At 44.1% G+C, this 23,972-nt stretch overlaps 1 protein-coding gene across 8 annotated transcripts in view; it reads left to right on the top strand.

The window, feature by feature from the left end:
- PPP6R2 (protein phosphatase 6 regulatory subunit 2) overlaps positions 1 to 23,972 on the top strand; it is a 162,583-nt gene that overhangs the window by 90,523 nt on the left and 48,088 nt on the right. For all 8 annotated transcript variants that reach the window (XR_013348421.1, XR_013348423.1, XM_077837864.1 and 5 more), the window contains 9 exons: positions 1,572 to 1,685; positions 3,962 to 4,088; positions 4,851 to 5,003; positions 10,753 to 10,956; positions 11,673 to 11,737; positions 16,975 to 17,090; positions 18,480 to 18,565; positions 18,959 to 19,039; positions 20,755 to 20,852. Coding sequence is in view for 6 of the 8 variants with exons in the window: in XM_077837864.1 (XP_077693990.1) it covers positions 1,572 to 1,685; positions 3,962 to 4,088; positions 4,851 to 5,003; positions 10,753 to 10,956; positions 11,673 to 11,737; positions 16,975 to 17,090; positions 18,480 to 18,565; positions 18,959 to 19,039; positions 20,755 to 20,852 (1,044 nt within the window). In the remaining 2 variants the exon portion in view is untranslated. The remainder of the gene's footprint in view (positions 1 to 1,571; positions 1,686 to 3,961; positions 4,089 to 4,850; positions 5,004 to 10,752; positions 10,957 to 11,672; positions 11,738 to 16,974; positions 17,091 to 18,479; positions 18,566 to 18,958; positions 19,040 to 20,754; positions 20,853 to 23,972) is intronic.

The raw sequence follows: 23,972 nt of genomic DNA, 5'->3' as shown, positions 1-23,972 counted from the left end.
CCTCCTCCTCCTCCTCCTCCTCCTCAGTGAATACTGCTTATGAGTCATCTCAAGTGGAGTACACACTGAGACCATCACTTGAAGAAGCAAAAGAGATAACTGGAGTTCTTCCAGATCTGTACATAGTTGTAGTCCACTACTCACCTTCCTCCTCTGCTCTGGATCCTGATTGTAAAGTTATTTGGGATAGAGAAGGCACTGGAGAGGTGATTGGCCCTCACTGGTCCTTTATACCCTTGATTTGGAGCATGAGGAGGAGAAGGGTGCAGGCCTGGACCAACGGACACACTGCTAGTGAAAAATCTTCCTGTCTCAGGTGCATATGTGCACCTTGAATGGAATACACAGTGGATACCACACAGCTCAGAGAACTCCAGTTACTGCTTAGCGTAAGTAACCTCTCTTTGCGGAAACTGGTAGAAGCAGTGAGAGTTAGGGATTAACAACTGAAGTGCATAGACTTGGAAAGCATTGGTTGTAGCCCTACCTATGATTTTCAAAGTGGGAAATGTCCTTTGTACTGGTTTTTGGAGGAACGTTCAAAACATATTTGTAGAAGCCACTTTGGAAAAATAGATTTGGTCACAGATGAGGAACTAGAGATTGCATTCAGATCATTATGGATGAGTGAGAGAGTGCACAGTGCCAACCAAAACCTTGTCTTGATGCTGTCTTTTGTTTATTGTACACATTAGACTACAGTGACATGAAATGGGCAATCAAGGGTTACCTGTTGGCCACACGCTAGGCGAGTAGAGATACTACCTGCCTACATTTGTGCTGGTCAGTCCCTAAACCTGAATTGGAGAGTCACATCTGTGTATTTATAGTTTTTAAAGCCAGAGGTGACTGTTATGATCATCTAGTCTGAACTACAACACAAAACAGGCCACCAGCTTTCCCCCAGTGATTTGTGCACGTAGCCCAATAACTTGTGGTGGGGCTAGGGCATATTGCTTAGGAAGACATTCAATCTTTACTTAAAGACACCTTGAGGTGGAGATTCTACCCTTTTTCTTGGTGATAATTTGTTCCAGTAGATAATTACCACCACTGTTGGAAATTTGCATCTTATTTACAGTTTGAGCTCTACTGACTTCAATTTTCAGTCATTTGATCTTATTATGCCTTTGGCAGATAGATTAGAGCCCAGTAGCATTTGATATCTTCTCCATGGGATCTGTACAGGTACTTATAGACTGTGCTCAAGTTACCGTTTAACCTTCTCTTTGATAAGTTGAATAGATGGAGTGCACGGTGTTGGCCAGCTAGCAATTCATAATGTAGAGGCATTCCTCTGCTCATGTGAGCTGGAGCTACTTTTTGCTTCAGAGAGTCGATGGTGTAATCAAGTACATGCCCAAACCATAGATAAGCAGACTCCTAGACCTGACATAGTCCGTCCCAGTATATCTGCCACTGAGAGGGGAGTTCCCCTCATCTGTCTTCCAAAGAACTGCTCTTTCTTTATTTCAGAAATTGAGTGGGTAGTTTTAAAATTAAAACAATTAATACTGCAAACTGTTTGTGTCTCTGATGCCTTTCTTTAACTCCCGTGTGTCATTTAACAGGCAGGAATGCGTGGAGCAGCTTTTGAAAAACATGTTTGATGGAGACCAGACTGAAAACTGCATAGTGAATGGAACTCAGATTTTATTAACGTTATTGGAGACAAGGCGCTCTGGGTAGGTTTACTCCTCTTAGCAAGAAAATGTTACAGCTCAAAATCTAGTTTGACTTTGTTCAGAAAATAAGTACCTGGCATACTTTCAGGGGCTGCCTAAAAATAAATACAAGAAAAGCTGTTTTTAAATGCACTAGTTGTGCTTCCATGTAGCATCTCAGTTGTAGCCGCATTGTGCTAGGGGCAAACACATAGGAAAGCACATCTTTACACCAGAGAACTTACAATCCAAATAAAAACAGAAGGTGGGAGAAAGAGGTATAACTAAGGGGAGGCACACTTCACTGTTTGTAGGCCAAGCTCATTGCATACACTAGGAATTCCTAGCATCTCTCCACCTCCCACAATCTCCCTGTGTGCCTTCAACCTCTATCCCCCATGCCAGGGGCTCTTTGCATCCTCATACCCTCCTCCCCCCGTACAAGAGTGACCCATTCCCCTCATGTCAGGGCCTATGGCACACCCCTGTTCCCCCATACTCGAGTCATCCATTCTCCCCCATGTCAGGGACTCTGTGTGTGCCTCTTCTGCAAATGCCTTTCCATTCCCCTTTCTTCCTCTCTGTCTCCTTCAGTCTGTCAGAGAGGGGTATTTTATGCTGGAATATGCTAATTTCTGCCATCAGCAGGTTCTTTGATCTGTAGAAAAATTAGAAGTGATTGAAACTGTGGCTGTGATAATCAGATGCCTTGGGCTCCCTGCCCCCATTTGCCCCTTTTATTTTTTCTGTTTTTTACCATAATCAATAGGGCTCTGATCATTCCCTGACAGTTTGATCCGATGAGGTGTTCAAAACTTATCAAGTTACATCCAGACAGAAAATGCCACCAAGCTGAGTGCAAGGGCCTCACAAGGTTGGCCAATAACTCCCCAAACAATAAATGGGGACTGGAATCCTAGAAATGTAGAGCTGGAAGAAACATCAAGACGTGATCCTATGTAGCCCTCTGTGCTGAGGCAGGACCAAGTAAACCTAGACCATCCCTGACAGGTGTTTGTCCAGCCTGTTCTTAAAACCCTCCAATGATGGGGATTCCACAGCCTCCCTTGGAAGCCTGTTCCAGAGCTTAACTGCCCTTGTAATTAGAATATTTTTTCTAATATCTAATCTAAATCTCTGTTGCTGCAGATTAAGCCCATGACTTCTTGTCCTACCTTCAGTAGACATGGAGAACAATTGATCACCATCCTCTTTATAACAGCCCTTGACATATTTGAGGACCGTGATCAGGTCCCCCCTCAGTCTTCTTTTCTTAAGACTAAACATGCTCAGTTTTTTTTAACCTTTCCTTGTAGGTTAGGTTTCCTAAACCTTTTATCATTTTTGTTGCTCTTCTCTGGCCTGTTTCTAGTTTATCCATCTCTTTCCCAAAAATGTGATGCCCAGAATTGGACACTACTTCAGCTGAGGCCTCACCAATCCTGAGAAGAGCAGGACAATTGCCTTCTTTGTCTTACATGCAACACTCCGGATTGATAATAGCCTTTTTCACAACTACATCGCGTTGTTGGCTTGGCTCTGTTTGTGATTGACTAGAACCCCGATCCTTTTCAGCTGAACTGCTTGTCTACCAGAAACTCCTTCCTGTTTGCTCAGAACAGACGGAAGGAAGTGTAGGTTTGCAAGGCCATCAGGAGGCTTGCGAAGCAAGAATTATTTTGTGGTTACGGCACTGGCAGTGACTTGACATCTGGATTCAGTTTCCAGCTCTGCCACGGATTGCTTGTGGGGGCTCAGGGAAAATCACTTAATTTCTCTGTAGCTCACTTCTTCATCTGTAAAAGGAAGATAATGCTTCCCTGCCTCGCCAGGGTACATTAAAGTTTGTCGTGCACTTAAAAATACTCAGGCGATCAGGGCTATATCAGCTAGTGTATTTGCATTATTCTTGTTAAACATGTCTTGAAGTTTTGTTATAGCGTTTAACAGTTGTGTACAAGATTAACACTTCCAGATACATCTTTAATGCTTAAATATTTCAGAAATGTTAAACACAAGGACATATTTTAATTCTTTTTTCTTTGCTGTCCTCAGTATGATGAGTAAACAGTAATTTACTCTGTCATCGCACTCTGCCTCATGGATTTGTATTTACATAGTATTTAAAACTTCAGCCATCAAGAAATAGTTTCCCTTGGAAAATAGCTGTGAATTTGAAGAGGGAATTAGAAGGCCAGATAATAGGGCTGGGATGGGTTGCTGATGAAGTCAAGCATGGCTACTTTTGGTGGTTTTGTCCAAGTTTTGAATATTATGTTTTACCTTTCTGCCTACAGAGTGGAGGGACTGATGGACTCATTCTCTCAGGGATTTGAAAGGTCTTACACTGTCAATAGCAGCATCTTACATGGTATTGAACCACGGCTAAAGGATTTTCACCACCTTCTACTCAATCCCCCCAAGGTAAAGCACCTTAGCCCTTCCTGTGTTCACAGTAGCTGACAACATGCACTTCAGAGGTTTTCTTTCCTCTCTGTGTAAGATCATTTACCTCCTGGATATTTTCAGTTTTGCTCACCTAAAAGCATCATGTACTAAAAAAACAAAATCCTAAATAAATTAACTTAAACCCTCAAAGAGAAATTCAGAGTTCAGTTTTAGACTTTAGATGTCTAGCTACCAAGTGGTGGGATTTGGTGGCCGAGTTGCTGTATTTGAGTAACATTAAGGATATTGTTTTATTGTAACTAGGGTTTTGGAGAGGTGTGTGTGGAAAGGAAGCATTTCCAAATACAGACTGTTGGAATTCATGAATATTCTGATTGGCATGCAAGTCTGCTATTAATCCCGTGGGATAGTTATATTATCAACAGATGGCTATGTCTCCCATAGGGCAGGACTTCTGTCCTTTCATGAGCTCTTTATAATAAAGATTCGTATTTACTCATTAGTGGTTGTAGCTTTCTGAAATTTGATATAGAAAATACTATCTGAATATTGTTCGTTTTGATTCAGAAGTTATTTAATTTCACTTACTGGTCCCTGGACATGACTCAGTGGGTAGAAGGAAAGGGTGACTTAGGTATCAAACAGTTTCCTTAGCAGAGGAGGTTTACATGAAGCTGAACTGAATGTAAAATCAGACTAATGTCTGATTAGAGTAATGCCATTTTGACTTATGTAGAGATGGACTCAAAATCTGGTTCCTTTTTCTGTTTGTGGTAGAAAACGTCAATCCTGACTACAATTGGTGTCTTGGAGGAGCCATTGGGGAATGCTCGTCTTCATGGAGCTCGACTAATAGCTGCTCTGCTTCACACAAACACTCCCAGTATTAACTATGAACTATGCAGACTCAATACCATGGATTTATTACTTGTGAGTAATACAGTGTGACATATTATGGAAGAATATGCTGTTTAAACAGAGAACATTATCTGTGAGCCGTACAATACAAAGACAGGTACACTGTATTTAATGTATGCCTGTTTGGAGTGTCTAATTAATTGCTTAATCTGCTGAAAGTAGGAATACAGGAAGTCCTCACTTAAAGTCGTCCCAGTTAACGTTGTTACCTTGCTGATCAGTTAGGGAACATGCTCTTTTAAAGTTGTGCAATGCTCCCTCTAACGTCCTTTGGCAGCCGCGTGCTTTGTCCACTGCTTGCAGGAAGAGCAGCCTGCTGCAGCTAGCTGGTGGGTGGTTGGAACCAGGGTGGACCGGCAGCCCCCCATCAGCTCCCCTCTATCAGCTCCCCGCTCCCCTAAGTTCCCTGTGCAGCAGCTGCTCAGCAGGCTATCAATTGCCAGCAGTTCAGTTGTCCCTCCCCACACTGCCATGTGCTGCTCCTGCCCTCTGCCTTGGAGCTGCTCCCTGAGACTCCTGCTTGCTGTGTGGGGGGAGGGGAAGAAGAGGGGGGCTAATGTCAGGGTGTCCCACTACCCCCGGCTCCTGCACCCTGCTTACCCCATCTTCCATAGAGCAGGTGGGACACATGGACAGAGGGAGCTGCAGTCCCTCTCAGCTTGCTGATCTAATTAACAAGGCAGTGTACTTCTGACCCCACTCTTCATACTTAAAGGGGAAATGCCATCTCTGTCTCTCAAACACAGGCAGGGTCTGTGTCTCTGTCTCTGTCTGCCCTCCCTCCTTTCCTGCTGCCTTGTAAAGTGAGAAAGTTAACCGTTGAGGGCTCGGCCAATTGCTAGTTCATCATTTAGCAGTAATGACAGGTTTCAGAGTAGCAGCCATGTTAGTCTGTATTCGCAAAAAGAAAAGGAGGACTTGTGGCACCTTAGAGACTAACCAGTTTATCTGAGCATCAGCTTTCGTGTAGCTCACGAAAGCTTATGCTCAAATAAATTGGTTAGTCTCTAAGGTGCCACAAGTCCTCCTTTTCTATTTAGCAGTAAGGCATTCCCTGGGAAATATCCCGCCCTCTGACTCCTCCACCTCAATCAAGCTTCACAATCATCAGCACTGTGTACCAGTATTAAATTGTTTGTTTAAAACTTATGCTGTTTGTGTGTGTGTGTGTGTGTGTGTGTGTATATATATATATATATATATATATATATATAAACACACACATACAGAGTCTGGTGAAAAAATTTCCCTGGAACCTAACCTCCTCATTTACATTAAGTCTTATGGGGAAATTGGATTTGCTTAACATCGTTTTGCTTAAAGTCGCATTTTTCAGGAACATAACTACAACATTAAGTGAGGAGTTCCTGTATCTATACTCAGACTAGTCTTTATAACGTAATTATAGTTGGTTAATGTGTTTAAACCGACCTCAAATTTTCAAGATAGGAAGCAAGACTAAAAAGTATGGTAAGAGGGCCACCCTGGCTTAACTAGGAGATCTTCTCTTGCTTCTCGTAAACCAGAGAAATATAGCCTAGACCAGGGGTTCTCAGGACAAATTTTTTGGTGGCCTCAGAGTGCGCCGCTCTCTCACTTTTCCCTAAAATACTTAATTAGCTTTAGGAAAAACAAATAAATATGCATATACATACACGGCCAAATCATTGTAATTTATTTATTGCTAGCTAATAAGTCTGTTGTGAAGAATGACATTAACAAACATACAAGTATCACTTTTCACAGCAGTCTTACTCAGCCCTGCCAAGCCTGGGGACAAATTAAGCCCTGGATGAAGGGTCGGGGAAACAGCAGGGGCCAGGGACAATGGGGGTTGGAGGGCTAGGGGAGTCAGCGGGGGGCTGGAGCCTGAAACCCTGGAGCCTGGCGCCTGCCGCTGCACAGCCAGACCCCGGAGCTGGAGCCTGAAACCCCTCGGCCAGAACCTGCCACCCGAGAACTGAGGCCCAAAGCCAAATCCCCACCACCCCATGGAAAATGGGGAATTCACCAGCTGTCTGCTCCTCCAGCTTTGTGCCCAGGTTGTCTCCAGAGGGGCGCAAAGCCCAACCCTGGCTGGTGGTTCCAACAATCAACACTGAGGCCTTGTCTACACTGCCACTTTACAGCGCTGCAACTTTCTCACTCGGGGTGTGAAAAAACACCCCCCTGAGTGCTGCAAGTTTCAGCTCTGTAAAGTGGCAGCGTAGACAGTGCAGCAGCGATGGGAGCCATGCTGCCGGCACTGGGAGCTACTCCCCTCGTGGAGGTGGGTTTTTTTTATAGTGCTGGTAGAACTCTCTCCCAGTGCTGGTGCTATGACTACACAGCCACATTAAAGCACAGCCTTGTCGCTTTAACGTTGCTAGTGAAGACATAAGCTAAAGCTATGACTGCACTGGCAATTGAATGACAAAACTTTTGTCTTTCAGAGGTATTAATCCTCCCCACCCTTCGAAAGACAAAAGTTTTGCTCCGACAAGTTGCAGTGTGAACAGCGCGTTGTCGGCAGGAGCACTCTCCTGCTGACAACAAAAATGCCACTTGTTGGGGGTGGAAGTTTTTTTGTCAGCAGGAGAGCCGACGAACAGCTGCTGCACTGCACGACTTTTAGTGGCAGAGCTGTAGCGACACAGCCATGTCGTTAAAAGCAGTGTAGTGTAGACATAACCTAAGGTGGTGCATCCAGGAGCAATAGGGAGGTGGAGGGGCCACTCCCCCTCCCCACGCCCACCCACCATCACAGCCACGAAGGCTGTCACCACAAGAAACCCCCTGATGGCCACATGCAGTCACGGTGTCCGCATTTGAGAAATGCTGGCCTGGACGAATCTACCATAAGGTGGGTGCTCAGGTGGCTGGAAAACTGTACTCAGGGAGTACTTATCAGTGGTTCACAATCAAGCCAGAAGGCCATGTAGAATGAGATCCTGCAGGGATCTGTCTTGGGTTCAGTTCTGTACAGTATCTTCATAAATGATTTGGATAATGTCATAGAGATTACACTTACAAAGTTTGCAGACGCTACCAAGCTGGGAGGAGTTGCAAGCACTTTGGAGGACAGGATTAAAACTCAAAATGATCTTGACAAGCTGGAGAAATGGTCTGAATTAAATAGGATGAAATTCAATAAGGACAAATGCAAAGTACTAAACTTAGGAAGGAATAGTCAACTGCACAAATACAAAATGGGAAATGACTGCCTAGGAAGGAGTGTTGCAGAAAAGGATCTGGGGTTTTTAGTGCATCACAAACTAAATACAAGCTAGCAATGTAATACTGTCAGAAAAAAAGCAAATATCCTTCTGGGATGTATTAGGAGGAATGTTATGAGCAAGATACAAGAAGTAATTCTTCTACTCTACTCAGCATTGATAAGGCCTCAGCTGGAGTATTGAATCCAGTTCTGAGCACCACACTTAAGGAAAGATGGGGACTAATCGGAGAAAGTCCAGAGGAGAGCCACGAAAATGATGAAAGGTCTAGAAAACATGACCTACAAGGAAAGATTTAAAAAAATTGAGTTTCTTTAGTCTGGAGAAGAGAAGACTGAGGGGGCACATAAGTCTTCAGGTACAGAAAAGGTTGTTACAAGGAGGAGGGTGATAAATTGTTCTCCTTATCCACTGAGGATAGGACAAAACATAATGGGATTAAATTGCAACAAGAGAGATTTTGGTTAGAGGTCAAGAAAAGCTTCCTAGCTGTCAGGGTAGTTAAACACTGGCACAGATTGCCTAGGGAGGTGGTGGAATCTCCATCACTGGAGTTGTTGGATAACAGATTGGACAAACATCTTTGGGGATGGTCTAGATAATCGTGGGCACTGGACTAGGTGACCTATCAGTGTCGCTATGATTCTGTGATTCTTCAACATTAACTGTTAAAGTAACTTAGCAGAATGTCTGTAAAATAGCCTAGTTACATATTGTGAAGTCTCAGATGTTTAATGGGACGGACTCCAGATCTCCAAGAAGAGATTTTTTACCCTCTGCTCAGCCTTACCCTGGGGTATAAACCAAATAAATTCCACAATAACTAAGAAAATGGCTTAGGAAAAATTATTTCTGATATTTTCTGAGTGGTACAGTTAAGTTATTGTCAGTGATTATTTTTCATCATAGCCAACCAAGCCATAGGATAGAGAATATATCTTAATTTAGTTGTGCTGTGAGTCAGAGTTCTGTTTGTGTATGATTTAGAGGAAGTAGAGTGCATTATGTTTGGTTATAACTTACGTGTTGGAAGAGTTTGTTGTGGAGGTGAGATATCTGTGAGTGCGTTTTAGTGTAATGTTGTTTAGATGTTATGCTCCTGGGGGAATTGTGCGCCAAAGAATTAAAATTATGTGCACAATGCTTTAAAATTCTGCAAAATTATTCATATTTTGTCAAAATAACACAATATAATCACACCAGTTATAATTATTTTGGTAATTTATTTCAAAATACTTGTCAGCAAGTATGTCTGTAACAATAAAGACAAAAAAAAAGATTCAGGAATTTTTTTTTTTTGACAGATGAACTTGTTACTAGGCATATTAATACAGAACTTTGAGTAATTCATTTACGCTACAATACAGAATCGCATTTCCCACACCCTGCAGAAGCACTGTAAAGGCTTGGGGGAGTCAGAAGTAACAGAGGAGTTGAGAGAGAGGGAAGGAGCCTGGGAGTGAACCTGAAGGGTTGTTGGGTGTAGGTGGGAGAAGTATGGAACAGTTTCTTTTGGGGGAGAGGGGGAGGGATTGCTAGGGATTTGGGGAGCCTCCCCCATGCAGACCTTGGCTGACCCTGAGCCTCACCCATTCAGTCAGGCACATCTGCCCTTATTCCCGCACTCCCCATCCCCATGTGGTCCTGCACCCCCCCTACTCCCTGTCCCCATATGGCCCTGGAGCCCCATCCCATTCAGCCCCTGGCTCAGTGCTAGCTCCTGAGCCCACGCCCCAGTCTGTTGCCCCCCCGCTAGCCCTTCTGAAACCCAGTCTGTGACTCCACCAAGCAGCCCTGTGTGCCCCACTCTGCCTCCTAACCTGGCTCCACAGGCTGGCTGCTGTGATGAACGCAGATTGCTGGTAGCTGTTACTGCTGGTCAGCCGGCTGTTCTGGCACCATGTCTTGGGCTGAATGTATTTTCTGCAGGGGAAAACAATTTTTTGCGCCAGACATGAATTCTGCTTGTGTATAGTGGCACAGAATTCCCCCAGGAGTAATGATGTTAAGGCATATGAATGAAGATTGCCTTAACTGTTGTTTTCCTTGATTTTTAGTGATTATCTTGGTGGAGTTAGTACTTGAGCTTTGTTTGGGCAAATTAGATAACACTTTTGCAGTCTCAGGGGGCCTCAGTTTTTGGAGTGAAGCCTGCATAGAAACCAAGCTGCACCATTATATGCATCCGATGAAGTGAGCTGTAGCTCATGAAAGCTTATGCTCAAATAAATTGGTTAGTCTCTAAGGTGCCACAAGTCCTCCTTTTCTTTTTGCGAATACAGACTAACACGGCTGCTACTCTGAAACCTGTCATTATAACACTGACTATCTTATGTTGAGTGTAGTACCTTACTCCACAAGTGATTCCACTGATCGAAGTTTCACTGTCTTGCTCTCAGGAAACGTGCTCTGTAAATTGGGCTGACTGACTGTGTGTTTCCACTTTGTCCCTCTTGTTGTTACAAAGTAAGTTTGTGTGTGTGTATAAAGGTCTGATCAGACATGTGTCCTAAGTGGATTTTTTTCTATCCTTTATTTTGTTCCAGGACTTATTTTTTAAATACACATGGAATAACTTTTTGCACTTCCAAGTGGAACTGTGCATAGCAGCTATTCTCTCGCACTCTGTGCATGAAGGGAAATCAGCAACAAATGACCTGGATAATAAAGAGGAGGTGCTGAATGGGAATGTGACCACAGAGAACTTGAAGACTTCAGACCACAGTCCAGAGAATATTATGGTGACACATGTAAGTCTAGTCATGTCACTTGAGAGCTTTAGGTGGATGGATTCAGCACGGGTCTTGGTTAACAAGAGAGTAGCCTGACAAAGTGCTTAAGAAGAGAGGGTAATGCTTATCAAGATGTCTAGACAGTGTTTTGGTCTTCCAGTTCTGGATGGAAATGTACTTGCCTTTGTACAGATGATTTATTCTTTCAACTATAGAGGAAAAATATCATCCCTCTTAATGAGTTTAGAGATCACTTTTCCCTTTAGTAAAGATGCGCTGACACTTCGGACCAAAAAACCGCAAAACCAATTGTCATGATTACAGATTCCTGACTCTTTCTGTGCATGTGCTTCTAATGCTGAGACTATTCTGTGCTGTTGTCTTAAAACCATGATAGCTCTCTTCATTAAGATTATGATGAACCCTTTAAGGGTAAAGTGAAGAATCTTACAGGAAACACCGTCTCTCCCCTCCTCTAAGAGAAGGGAAATTCTGTGACATAGAGGAAGATTGAACCACTTAAGGAAAACTTGAGAGGATTGCTGGACCTTTTCAGAGTTCTTGTCCAGTTTGTTCCATCCAGATGAATCCATTTAAAATTTGTCTTAAAGTAATTTTAAGTGGTAGAAGGTGTAAAGAGATTAATGAAAGTGATCCCTGATCTGATATAGGCTACTTGGGCCACTGGATTTCCGTTAGCCTCTGAAACGTTCTCACTGTCTCTCGTTCTCTAGCTGTTCCAGAGGTGCTGCCTGTTGCAGAGGATATTGGATGCCTGGGAAGTCAATGACAAAATACAGTAAGGGTGTTTTTGGTTGTATGGAGGGCCCAATTTGAGAGCTGGAAATTTTGGCTAGTGTGTTGAATATTCTTTCAATTATTTGGATAATAGAGAAGTTTGCTAATGTGCTAGAAAATCAGAATGCAGATTGTTCAGGTGTTAAAAATCAAATACATACCAGGTAAACACATACTTAGAACCCTATGGACAGGAAGGGGCCTCTCAGTGCTCCAGTCGGCATGCAAAGCACACTTCATTCTTGCTTTCCCAAAGAAAACCACATAGCACATTAGCTTGCTTTTTTTAAAAAATAACCTACGTACTGTTCCCCTCACTTTTGGGAGAAGAATGTCTGGGAAACCCTATTTGAGATTAGATTCCTCGTGTAATTTTCTAACTCTGGAAGCCATTCAGGTAATGTGGTGATTGGTATGAAATATGACTCTAAAAATAAAGAAAATAGATTGATGTGAAAGAAAATGATCTGGGCTTCCGTTTCCTTGCTTACCTAAACATTTTGCTGCTATTTATAGCACTTTACAGCTTCAATGTGCTGTAGAGGCAATTTGCTAATTTCTCTTGACAGTCCCCCTGCATGGTAGATAATGCACTGACAACCATAATTGTGTCTGTCGATATTACTTGAATTTTGTTTTATAGATTTAAATGATTGGGGGTGATGAAACTTACTCAGAGTGTCACAGCTAAACACAAGGTAGAACAGATTGTTTAGCCTAAGTAGTTAACACATATTTCAAGGTGAAGTGGCCCATTAACACCTCTTCCTTTCCTCCTTGTGACTTGTCTCTCTCACCAACATAAGCTTGTCCAATAAAAGATATTACCTCACCCACCTTGCCTCTCTGTCATCTCTGTTTGGGCTTTGACTTCTGTCACTCATTGAGATTCAGGAGACACTTGTGGAGCTCTTGATTTAGCTCATAGTTAATGCTCGAATTTTTTAGGCACAACTTCATGTTGTTAAAAGGAACATCCTGATTAGGGGGTTTGTATAAAGCCTGTCACCTTATTATCTAATACTGAATTTTATAGAAAGAAAAGGAGTACTTGTGGCACCTTAGAGACTAACGAATTTATTTGAGCATGAGCTTTCGTGAGCTACAGCTCACTTCATCAGATGCATACCGTGGAAACTGCAGCAGACTCTATATATACACAGAGAATATGAAACAATACCTCCTCCCACCCCACTGTAACTGCATGAAAAAACTTGCACAGATACAGACAGACATCATCTTCCTTTCCAAATGCAAACAGATGGACATCGTACCAAAAGGACTGAAGGTAAAAAATCCATTACAATCTACATACCACACAGACTATGCTGACAGCTTGTGCCACACGCTCTCAAAGAAACTGCGGAATCACCTGATCAACATCCTCTACAGCAAACAGGGACAGATTAAGAATGAGCTCTCAAAAATGGATACTCTCATAAAAAACCAACCTTCCACACAAACTTCCTCGTGGCTGGATTTTACTAAAACTAGACAAGCCATTTACAACGCACACTTTGCTTCTCTACAAAAGAAAAAGGACACTAAACTTTCTAAACTACTACATGCTACAAGGGGCCACAGCAATGGTTCCCTCAACCCACCTAGCAATATTGTTAACCTATCCAACTATACTCTCAGCCCAGCAGAAGCAGCTGTTCTATCCCGGGGCCTCTCCTTCTGCCCCTCCACCCCTACGAACATGATACAGTTCTGTGGTGACCTAGAATCCTATTTTCGACGTCTCCGACTCAAGGAATATTTCCAAAATACCTCTGAACAACATACTAATCCACAGAGGTCTCCCTACCAACACTACAGAAAGAAGGATTCTAGGTGGACTCCTCCTGAAGGTCGAAACAGCAGACTGGACTTCTACATAGAGTGCTTCCGCCGACGTGCACGGGCTGAAATTGTGGAAAAGCAGCATCACTTGCCCCATAATCTCAGCCATGCGGAACGCAATGCCATCCACAGCCTCAGAAACAACTCTGACATCATAATCAAAAAGGCTGACAAAGGAGGTGCTGTTGTCATCATGAATAGGTCGGAATATGAACAAGAGGCTGCTCGGCAGCTCTCCAACACGAGTTTCTACAAGCCATTACCCTCTGATCCCACTGAGAGTTACCACAAGCAACTACAGCATTTGCTCAAGAAACTTCCTGAAAAAGCACAGGATCAAATCCGCACAGACACACCCCTGGAACCCCGACCTGGGATATTCTATCTACTACCCAAGATCCATAAACCTGGAACTCCTGGGCGCCCCATCATCTCAGGCATTGGCACCCTGACAGCAGGATTGTCTGGCTATGTAGACTCCCTCCTCAGGCCCTACGCTACCAGCACTCCCAGCTACCTTCGAGACACCACTGACTTCCTGAGGAAACTTCAATCCATCGGTGATCTTCCTGATAACACCATCCTGGCCACTATGGATGTAGAAGCCCTCTACACCAACATTCCACACAAAGATGGACTACAAGCCGTCAGGAACACTATCCCCGATAATGTCACGGCTAACCTGGTGGCTGAACTTTGTGACTTTGTCCTTACCCATAACTATTTCACATTTGGGGACAATGTATACCTTCAGATCAGCGGCACTGCTATGGGTACCCGCATGGCCCCACAGTATGCCAACATTTTTATGGCTGATTTAGAACAACGCTTCCTCAGCTCTCGTCCCCTAAAGCCCCTACTCTACTTGCGCTATATTGATGACATCTTCATCATCTGGACCCATGGAAAAGAAGCCCTTGAGGAATTCCACCATGATTTCAACAATTTCCATCCCACCACCAACCTCAGCCTGGTCCAGTCCACACAAGAGATACACTTCCTGGACACTACAGTGCTAATAAACAATGGTCACATAAACACCACCCTATACCGGAAACCTACTGACCGCTATTCCTACCTGCATGCCTCCAGCTTTCACCCTGACCACACCACACGATCCATCGTCTACAGCCAAGCTCTGCGATACAACCGCATTTGCTCCAACCCCTCAGACAGAGACAAACACCTACAAGATCTCTGTCAAGCTTTCTTACAACTACAATACCCACCTGCGGAAGTAAAGAAACAGATTGATAGAGCCAGAAGAGTTCCCAGAAGTTACCTACTACAGGACAGGCCTAACAAAGAAAATAACAGAACGCCACTAGCCGTCACCTTCAGCCCCCAACTAAAACCCCTCCAACGCATTATTAAGGATCTACAACCTATCCTAAAGGATGACCCAACACTCTCACAAATCTTGGGAGACAGGCCAGTCCTTGCCTACAGACAGCCCCGCAACCTGAAGCAAATACTCACCAACAACCACATACCACACAACAGAACCACTAACCCAGGAACTTATCCTTGCAACAAAGCCCGTTGCCAATTGTGCCCACATATCTATTCAGGGGACACCATCACAGGGCCTAATAACATCAGCCACACTATCAGAGGCTCGTTCACCTGCACATCCACCAATGTGATTTATGCCATCATGTGCCAGCAATGCCCCTCTGCCATGTACATTGGTCAAACTGGACAGTCTCTACGTAAAAGAATAAATGGACACAAATCAGATGTCAAGAATTATAACATTCATAAACCAGTCGGAGAACACTTCAATCTCTCTGGTCACGCAATCACAGACATGAAGGTCGCTATCTTAAAACAAAAAAACTTCAAATCCAGACTCCAGCGAGAAACTGCTGAATTGGAATTCATTTGCAAATTGGATACTATTAATTTAGGCTTAAATAGAGACTGGGAGTGGCTAAGTCATTATGCAAGGTAGCCTATTTCCTCTTGTTTTTTCCTACCCCCCCCCCCCCGATGTTCTGGTTTAACTTGGATTTAAACTTGGAGAGTGGCCAGTTTGGATGAGCTATTACCAGCAGGAGAGTGAGTTTGTGTGTGTATGGGGGTGGGTTTTTGGAGGGGGGTGAGGGAGTGAGAGAACCTGGATTTGTGCAGGAAATGGCCTAACTTCATTATCATGCACATTGTGTAAAGAGTTGTCACTTTGGATGGGCTATCACCAGCAGGAGAGTGAATTTGTGTGGGGGGGTGGAGGGTGAGAAAAACCTGGATTTGTGCTGGAAATGGCTTTTAGATAAGCTATTACCAGCAGGACAGTGGGGTGGGAGGAGGTATTGTTTCATATTCTCTGTGTATATATAGAGTCTGCTGCAGTTTCCACGGTATGCATCTGATGAAGTGAGCTGTAGCTCACGAAAGCTCATGCTCAAATAAATTCGTTAGTCTCTAAGGTGCCACAAGTACTCCTTTTCTTTTACATTGTGTTTCTATGGTGTTTTTAATGTGCTTTGATTTGGACCAGCCTCCACAATATTCAGCAGGGCTGCCTGTGTCAACCTTGCGCACAGTTAGTGCTGCGCAAATAATATTTGCCTCAAACCTGAATATTTGATGAGATACTCTGTAATGTGAAAGAAGTGTTGAAATGAAGAATTAGGTTACTTGTGTGAGTTCTGTCCATTCTTTTGATTGTCAGCACCTGCCAGTTTGAGAGCAGATCTGCTGTATTCGATGAGTCGTTCTGGTCTGAGCTGTGTAAGTGCCATCTGCTGAGCTGCCATCAAAGCGAATACATTTTGATTCCCGAGTCACTTCAGTCCTTTTCTGAATAGTGTGGATAGGAAGATTGTCTCAGCCATTTCACTCACTGATCGATTTTGAGATTGACATTTTCCTTGGATAGCATCAGAACAACGGAAATACAGGGGCAATGTGACTTGTTATTATTTAACTTAATTTTGATTATTTTTCAGAAATTCTCTTTGAGGGAAATATGTCATTATAGTTAGGATCTCTTTTGTTCTCTCTTACCTTCAACTACAATTCCAGTGCTTTTTCAATACAGCCATGATTCGAATATTTCTCTTTTGCTGTGTCTTTGTTTCAGGGAAGTTATGATTAAAAAATTATCTACTTCTGTGCTAGTATCTCATAGCTGCTTTTATAGATGTCTGGTATACCCAGTGCAATAGGAGTTCTCTCTTCCCTATTTGCCTGAGACAATGTGACCTGGCTCCTCTGTTGTGAGACAGTTCATCCCCTTCAGCCTATTCTGTGTTGATGTAGCATCTTTACATCTGCCACACTGGTAGTAATTACTGTTTACACATGTTAAATTGTGGCAGCAGCCGGTGACTCTTAAGAATTTGCTGGTGAGTGTTTTGTTGAACTGGTACTGACTGTTGCTGTTTTCAGGGCAGAAGGTGGAATGAGGCGAGGGAATATGGGCCACCTTACCCGAATAGCCAATGCTGTGGTACAGAATATGGAGAAGGGCCCCATGCAGACCCAGACCAGTGAATTCATTAAAGGTACATGGTCTAGTCCCTGTTCCATCATGTGTTTTTCTGATTGAATAGCTCTTTCTGAAACACTCTGTTTTGCCTTGTTTTACATGCTGGTAAGATCCCATTTTACAGTTTTAAAAAAAAAGATTTCTGGCTGAATGTTTATATTTGATTCTTATGGAAGCTTTTGGCCACATTCTGCTCTCTCTTACATGCACACTGCCATGTCGAAGTCTGTGGGATTGTGTCTGCATAACTATGTGCAGAGTTTGACTCATTTTGTCCTACAGGGTGCCTTGCTCAACAGGAGATTATACGTTTTTGCAGTACCTTAGATTTACAGGGGAGAACGGGGCCCTGTCCCAGGAAGCTGACACTCTAGTTTAGACATAACATATCAAGAAATGACAATAAATAAAGTGTGGGTGTTGGGGCTTAGAAGGTGTTATAGGGAGAATGTGGTTTCTATTAGTAAATTATCACTAAGGCTTGAGTCTCTGTTTGAGAGAGATACAGGGGCAGATGATGTTCTTCTGACCCCACTTGACTTTGGCCTACAGTTTGAAAACCACTGCGTAGCCCACTTAACCCTTTGTTTGTCTAGGAGGAGATAAGGATATCCAGTTAAGTATATTAATGGAAAACACATTGGTGCAGATGGGAGGAATCGTTCACCTTTCTTGGCTTCTTACATGCTTATCAAACACTAATGTTAGCAACTTGAGAGGTTGCATTGTGCAAGAATTTCTAAGTGTTGTCTTGTAGTTCCCTTGGCCATTTAGGGGCTACACTGACTGAAGAATTTGCCTTATTGCTATTCTCTTTAGCTCTCTGACCCGGCTCATTGCATGGGAGAATAGCATGGTAAACACTGAGCGAGGCCCAGAACTGAAGTGGTACATTATAATGCGTGGGCAGAACTAGTAGTTACAGTACATAGTATCCAAGGAATATGAAATGGCATGAGTTAACTTTGCTTTGGAGGTCCTTAGGGCTGGAATTTCTCCATGCTCTGATATCCATCTCAGCCAATGCCCTCTCCGCTCTTTGCACCTCAAATATACCTCTCTTCCTCAGGTGTATACTTCCAGTCTTGGCCCCATATTTTTGTTTTGTCTTCTGTTTGCTTTGTTGGATTCTTTCAGTGCTTTGGGTCATAGGAGTGTTTTTAATCTTTTTAAATATCACCATGTGTTTGTTGAACAAGTGCTGAGGGATTAAAAACATGTTATATAAAATATTGCCTCAGGGATTGAGATGCATGTACCCCAGAACACTGTTCCTTACTTGTCTGGGGATCTGAACATTGCCCAGTATATGGGAGAGAGTGGGATCGATACGTTCCATTGACTGGCACTGGTCCTTTGTTCCTTGAGCTATGAGGTAACTATGGTGGTGATCCATTTGTTACAGAGCTACCTGAGGATTGCAGAGGGAGGTGGGAGAGCTTTGTAGAAGAGACGCTGAGAGAGACCAACCGGAAGAATACAGTGGATTTGGTAAGGACAGTGCTAAACCCTTCTGCATATTTCAGATGGGCCTGGTGCTTTCTGGCACCTGTTTTATTTGAAAATTGTTGGTTTTATACAGCCTTTTCTGTGATATTTTCCTTGATCCTACACAGCGGGTATACAGGGGCCGGCGTGGGGAGTTATAGTTAACCTCTCCTCTATAGTGCTGAGTGTGAGGGATTTCTCTCTGACCTAGCCACAGTACTGCTGTAGCTTGGCAACCTCTCTGATGTGTATTGTGTCTCATGATGTTGCCCTCTGAAGGAAAATAATTCCTACCAGACCGCTTTGGTCTCTGGCTGTGATAGATTCTTAATAGGGCAAGTTTATACTGTGACCTCTCTTGGCTTTCCCTAGCATTCATTGTGATCTTTGTTTCAGGTGAGCACCCACCATCTGCATTCTTCCAGTGAGGACGAGGACATCGAGAGCGCCTTCCCCAATGAACTCTCCCTCCAACAGGTGACAGACTCTGTGCTTCGTACTGTTGCCGAGAAGCACACTACGTCTGGCTTCATCTTTAATCCTTCTTACTATGGTGCAGCTTCCTGACTTCTTACCAGGGTCTAAAGCTGCTTGTGTGTCTGTCTAATCTGTTAACGGTAGAGATGTTTTTACAAGAAGAGAAGGACAATTTGGCCAGTATTTGAACCTTCTCACCCTAAAGTTTTTGTGCCATGTGGAAAATGTCACTCGCTCACTGCAGCAGAGGGTAGAGCTGACCATTGGTGAAGACCGCTCTCCTGCTGAGGTGCCCATGGGGAAGACATTTTGTTAGAGGCAGTGTGACCCATTAGATTGAGTGCTCAGTTGGGAGACCTGGATTCTGTTCCCAGCTCTCCCACAGCTCTGTGGTATGATCTCTCTGTGCCTTAGTTTCCACTGCTCTAAAATGGGGATATAATGATATTTACCTCTTTTATAAAGCTCATTGAGATCTATGGGTTAAAATGGTATTATTTATAAAGGAAAGGGAAGGCAATTGAATAGGTATTCTCTTATAAAACAAGAGAGCCAAGTGAAGGGGGTGAATTTTGCTTTCTTGTGTTTGAAGGCAAATATTTGAAATCTCCTAATGGTTACTGGTAGAGCCAGGTTGGACATCAGCAGGGCTGGATTTAACCCATCATTGGGCCCCAGGCAGGTATACACTATGGGCCCCTACCTACGCTGATGGAGTGTGGCTGGGCCTAATTTGAATGAGCAGTCTTGTGACCTGGTGCATGGGGTCACAGCACCACTCAGGTTTGGCCTGCCTGCACTTCCATAAGTGAGCAGGGCCCTGAGTAGTGGCAGGATGAGCAGCTGGTCCTGGTGGATCTGTAGTATGGCAACCCTGACCACAGTGCTTGTACTGCATGGCGGGCCCTGGACTCCCCCTCCAATGAATTTTGGCCCGAGGTGCCTAGTTTTCCTGTGTAAGCACTCTCTTAGGGCTGCTGAAGGATGTATTTGCATAGTGATTGTTAGGTGAGAGTAGAATGGAAGAAGTGTCTCCATGACTCATGGAGACAGTAGAGGTGCAGTTTAGGAAAGGGCAGGGCAGATTAGATCCAGCAAAGACATTTTAGGTAGTTCAGATTTAGCTAGCCATATAAAACCAGATGTGGGAATCCAAGGGACACCCTTAACCTGAAATCTAGTGAGGTTAAAAAAACGAGTGTCAGATTACTTACCCCTTCACCTGAGTCCCCCAGCTAACTTCTGTGGTTTTGCAGATACACCCCCCGACCTCCAAATGTGTTTGTTTCCCTAGTTGCTATGTTAAAACCCCCCATAAAAACAAGGGAAATTAACTGACTTCTCTCTACAAGGGAAATTGGAATTTCCCCCTTGCACTGGCGGGAGGGGAGTTTCAACAGCAGTGCTAACAGGAGGACTTCAGTATATTGACCGTCAGAAAACAGGTGTTTGCTGGCTACTGCAGCAAAGTCCTAACAAACAATAGTGGTGGAAATACCTAGTTTGGAAAATTGAACTACTACTATTATATAGTTCAGTTTATTATAGTAGTGGCTAAGGGCCAACCAAGAATGGGGCCCCATTGTGCTAGGCGCTATACAAACTCAGAGGAGTAGACCGTAGGTGGGATGGGCTTGATTAGCAGCATCTTCTTATAATGTTTATTTTAAACTCTTTGAATTGCCTTATAACCGGTCTCTGGTTGCATCCCTCAGGCATTCTCAGAGTACCAAATCCAACAGATGACAGCCAACTTTGTGGATCAGTTCGGCTTCAATGACGAAGAGTTTGCAGACCAGGATGACAATATCAAGTGAGTTCATTTTTCCAGTTTTGTCATGTCTACAGTTGAAGATTGGCAGTCAGATGAAGTCCCCGAGGAAATCTTCATCTTCCTCACTTACAAGGAAGCATGCAAGTGTTAAGGCAATTCCAAAAACCATTAAGAAGGGAGAGGTGGATGGATTTCATGTTACAGAATCTTAGGGTACGTCTACACTGCAAAAAACAAAACAAAACAAAAAAATCCAACCCTCGGTGGTGAATCTCAGAACCCGGGCTTGTGCTTGCAGCCTCAATCTACAAGGCTAAAAGTAGCGGCATAGATGTTCCCGCTTGGGCTCCAAGTGGCTGGGGTCTCAGAGCCCAAGCCTGAATGTCGACATGGCAATTTTATAGCCCTGCGAGGCCAAGTCTGCTGACACAGCCGCAGGTGTTTTATTGCAGTGTAAACAAACCCCCACAGCATGAGTCCACTGCAAATCAATAGAGCTTGAATGCTGGGTCCTGACTTAAGTCAGGCTTGGCTCCTCCACCCTGTGGGGTCCTGCGACCCTGGGTCTGAGCCCTCGGTTAGTATGAGTTGTTTGTAGCTAGAAGGGGGAGGAGGATAGGCTCTCACAGAATATATCAGGGTTGGAAGGGACCTCAGGAGGTCATCTAGACTAACCACCTGCTCAAAGCAGGACCAGTCCCCAACTAAATCATCCCAGCCAGGGCTTTGTCAAGCCTGACCTTAAAAACCTCAAAGGAAGGAGATTCCATCACCTCCCTAGGTAACGCATTCCAGTGCTTCACTACCCTCCTAGTGAAAAAGTTTTTTCTAATATCCAGTTAGGCTATGCCTGAGTTCGAACCCTGGGCTTACATTGCACTGTAGACATTCCCTAAGCGATAATGACTCTGCAGCTGTTATGTAAGAGATGCTAATCTCATTAAAAACACCTCCTCATCCCCTCTCCTGAGATTATCACCCTTATAGGTTTCTGTCATTAAAAACAAATTACTTGCCCCATAACCTCAGCCGTGCAGAACACAATGCCATCCACAGCCTCAGAAACAACTCTGACATCATAATCAAAAAGGCTGACAAAGGAGGTGCTGTTGTCATCATGAATAGGTCGGAATATGAACAAGAGGCTGCTCGGCAGCTCTCCAACACCACTTTCTACAAGCCATTACCCTCTGGTCCCACTGAGAGTTACCAAAAGCAACTACAGCATTTGCTCAAGAAACTTCCTGAAAAAGCACAAGATCAAATCCACATAGACACACCCCTGGAACCCCGACCTGGGATATTCTATCTACTACCCAAGATCCATAAACCTGGAAATCCTGGGCGCCCCATCATCTCAGGCATTGGCACCCTGACAGCAGGATTGTCTGGCTATGTAGACTCCCTCCTCAGGCCCTACGCTACCAGCACTCCCAGCGACCTTCGAGACACCACTGACTTCCTGAGGAAACTACAATCCATCGGTGATCTTCCTGATAACACCATGTTGGCCACTATGGATGTAGAAGCCCTCTACACCAACATTCCACACAAAGATGGACTACAAGCTGTCAAGAACACTATCCCCGATAATGTCACGGCTAACCTGGTGGCTGAACTTTGCGACTTGGTCCTTACCCATAACTATTTTACATTTGGGGACAATGTATACCTTCAGATCAGCGGCACTGCTATGGGTACCCGCATGGCCCCACTGCATGCCAACATTTTTATGGCTGACTTAGAACAACGCTTCCTCAGCTCTCGTCCCCTAAAGCCCCTACTCTACTTGCGCTATATTGATGACATCTTCATCATCTGGACCCATGGAAAAGAAGCCCTTGAGGAATTCCACCATGATTTCAACAATTTCCATCCCACCATCAACCTCAGCCTGGTCCAGTCCACACAAGAGATCCACTTCCTGGACACTACAGTGCTAATAAACAATGGTCACATAAACACCACCCTATACCGGAAACCTGCTGACCGCTATTCCTACCTACATGCCTCCAGCTTTCACCCTGACCACACCACACGATCCATCGTCTACAGCCAAGTTCTGCGATACAACCGCATTTGCTCCAACCCCTCAGACAGAGACAAACACCTACAAGATCTCTATCAAGCATTCTTACAACTACAATACCCACCTGCGGAAGTGAAGAAACAGATTGATAGAGCCAGAAGAGTTCCCAGAAGTCACCTATTACAGGACAGGCCTAACAAAGAAAATAACAGAACGCCACTAGCCGTCACCTTCAGCCCCCAACTAAAACCCCTCCAACGCATGATTAAGGATCTACAACCTATCCTGAAGGATGACCCAACACTCTCACAAATCTTGGGAGACAGGCCAGTCCTTGCCTACAGACAGCCCCCCAACCTGAAGCAAATACTCACCAACAACCACATACCACACAACAGAACCACTAACCCAGGAACCTATCCTTGCAACAAAGCCCGTTGCCAACTGTGCCCACATATCTATTCAGGGGACACCATCAAAGGGCTTAATAACATCAGCCACACTATCAGAGGCTCGTTCACCTGCACATCCACCAATGTGATTTATGCCATCATGTGCCAGCAATGCCCCTCTGCCATGTACATTGGGCAAACTGGACAATCTCTACGTAAAAGAATAAATGGACACAAATCAGATGTCAAGAATTATAACATTCATAAACCAGTCGGAGAACACTTCAGTCTCTCTGGTCACGCAATCACAGACATGAAGGTCGCTATCTTACAACAAAAAAACTTCAAATCCAGACTCCAGCAAGAAACGGCTGAATTGGAATTCATTTGCAAATTGGATACTATTAATTTAGGCTTAAATAGAGACTGGGAGTGGCTAAGTCATTATGCATTATTTCCCCTTGTTTCCCCCCCCCCCGACGTTCTGGTTAAACCTTGATTATCATGCACATTGTAAGGAGAGTGGTCAATTTGGATGAGCTATTGCCAGCAGGAGAGTGAGTTTGTGTGTATGGGGGGGTGGGGGTGAGAAAACCTGGATTTGTGCTGGAAATGGCCCACCTTGATTATCATGCATATTGTAGGGAGAGTGGTTGCTTTGGATGAGCTATTACCAGCAGGAGAGTGAGTTTGTGTGTGTATGGGGGTGGGGGGGTGAGAAAACCTGGATTTGTGCTG

The sequence above is a fragment of the Eretmochelys imbricata genome, chromosome 1 (assembly GCF_965152235.1).
Source record: "Eretmochelys imbricata isolate rEreImb1 chromosome 1, rEreImb1.hap1, whole genome shotgun sequence".
NCBI lineage: Eukaryota > Metazoa > Chordata > Testudines > Cheloniidae > Eretmochelys > Eretmochelys imbricata.
The sequence above is the reverse complement of the archived record's forward strand: the minus strand, read 5'-3'. Positions and strand labels throughout refer to the sequence as shown.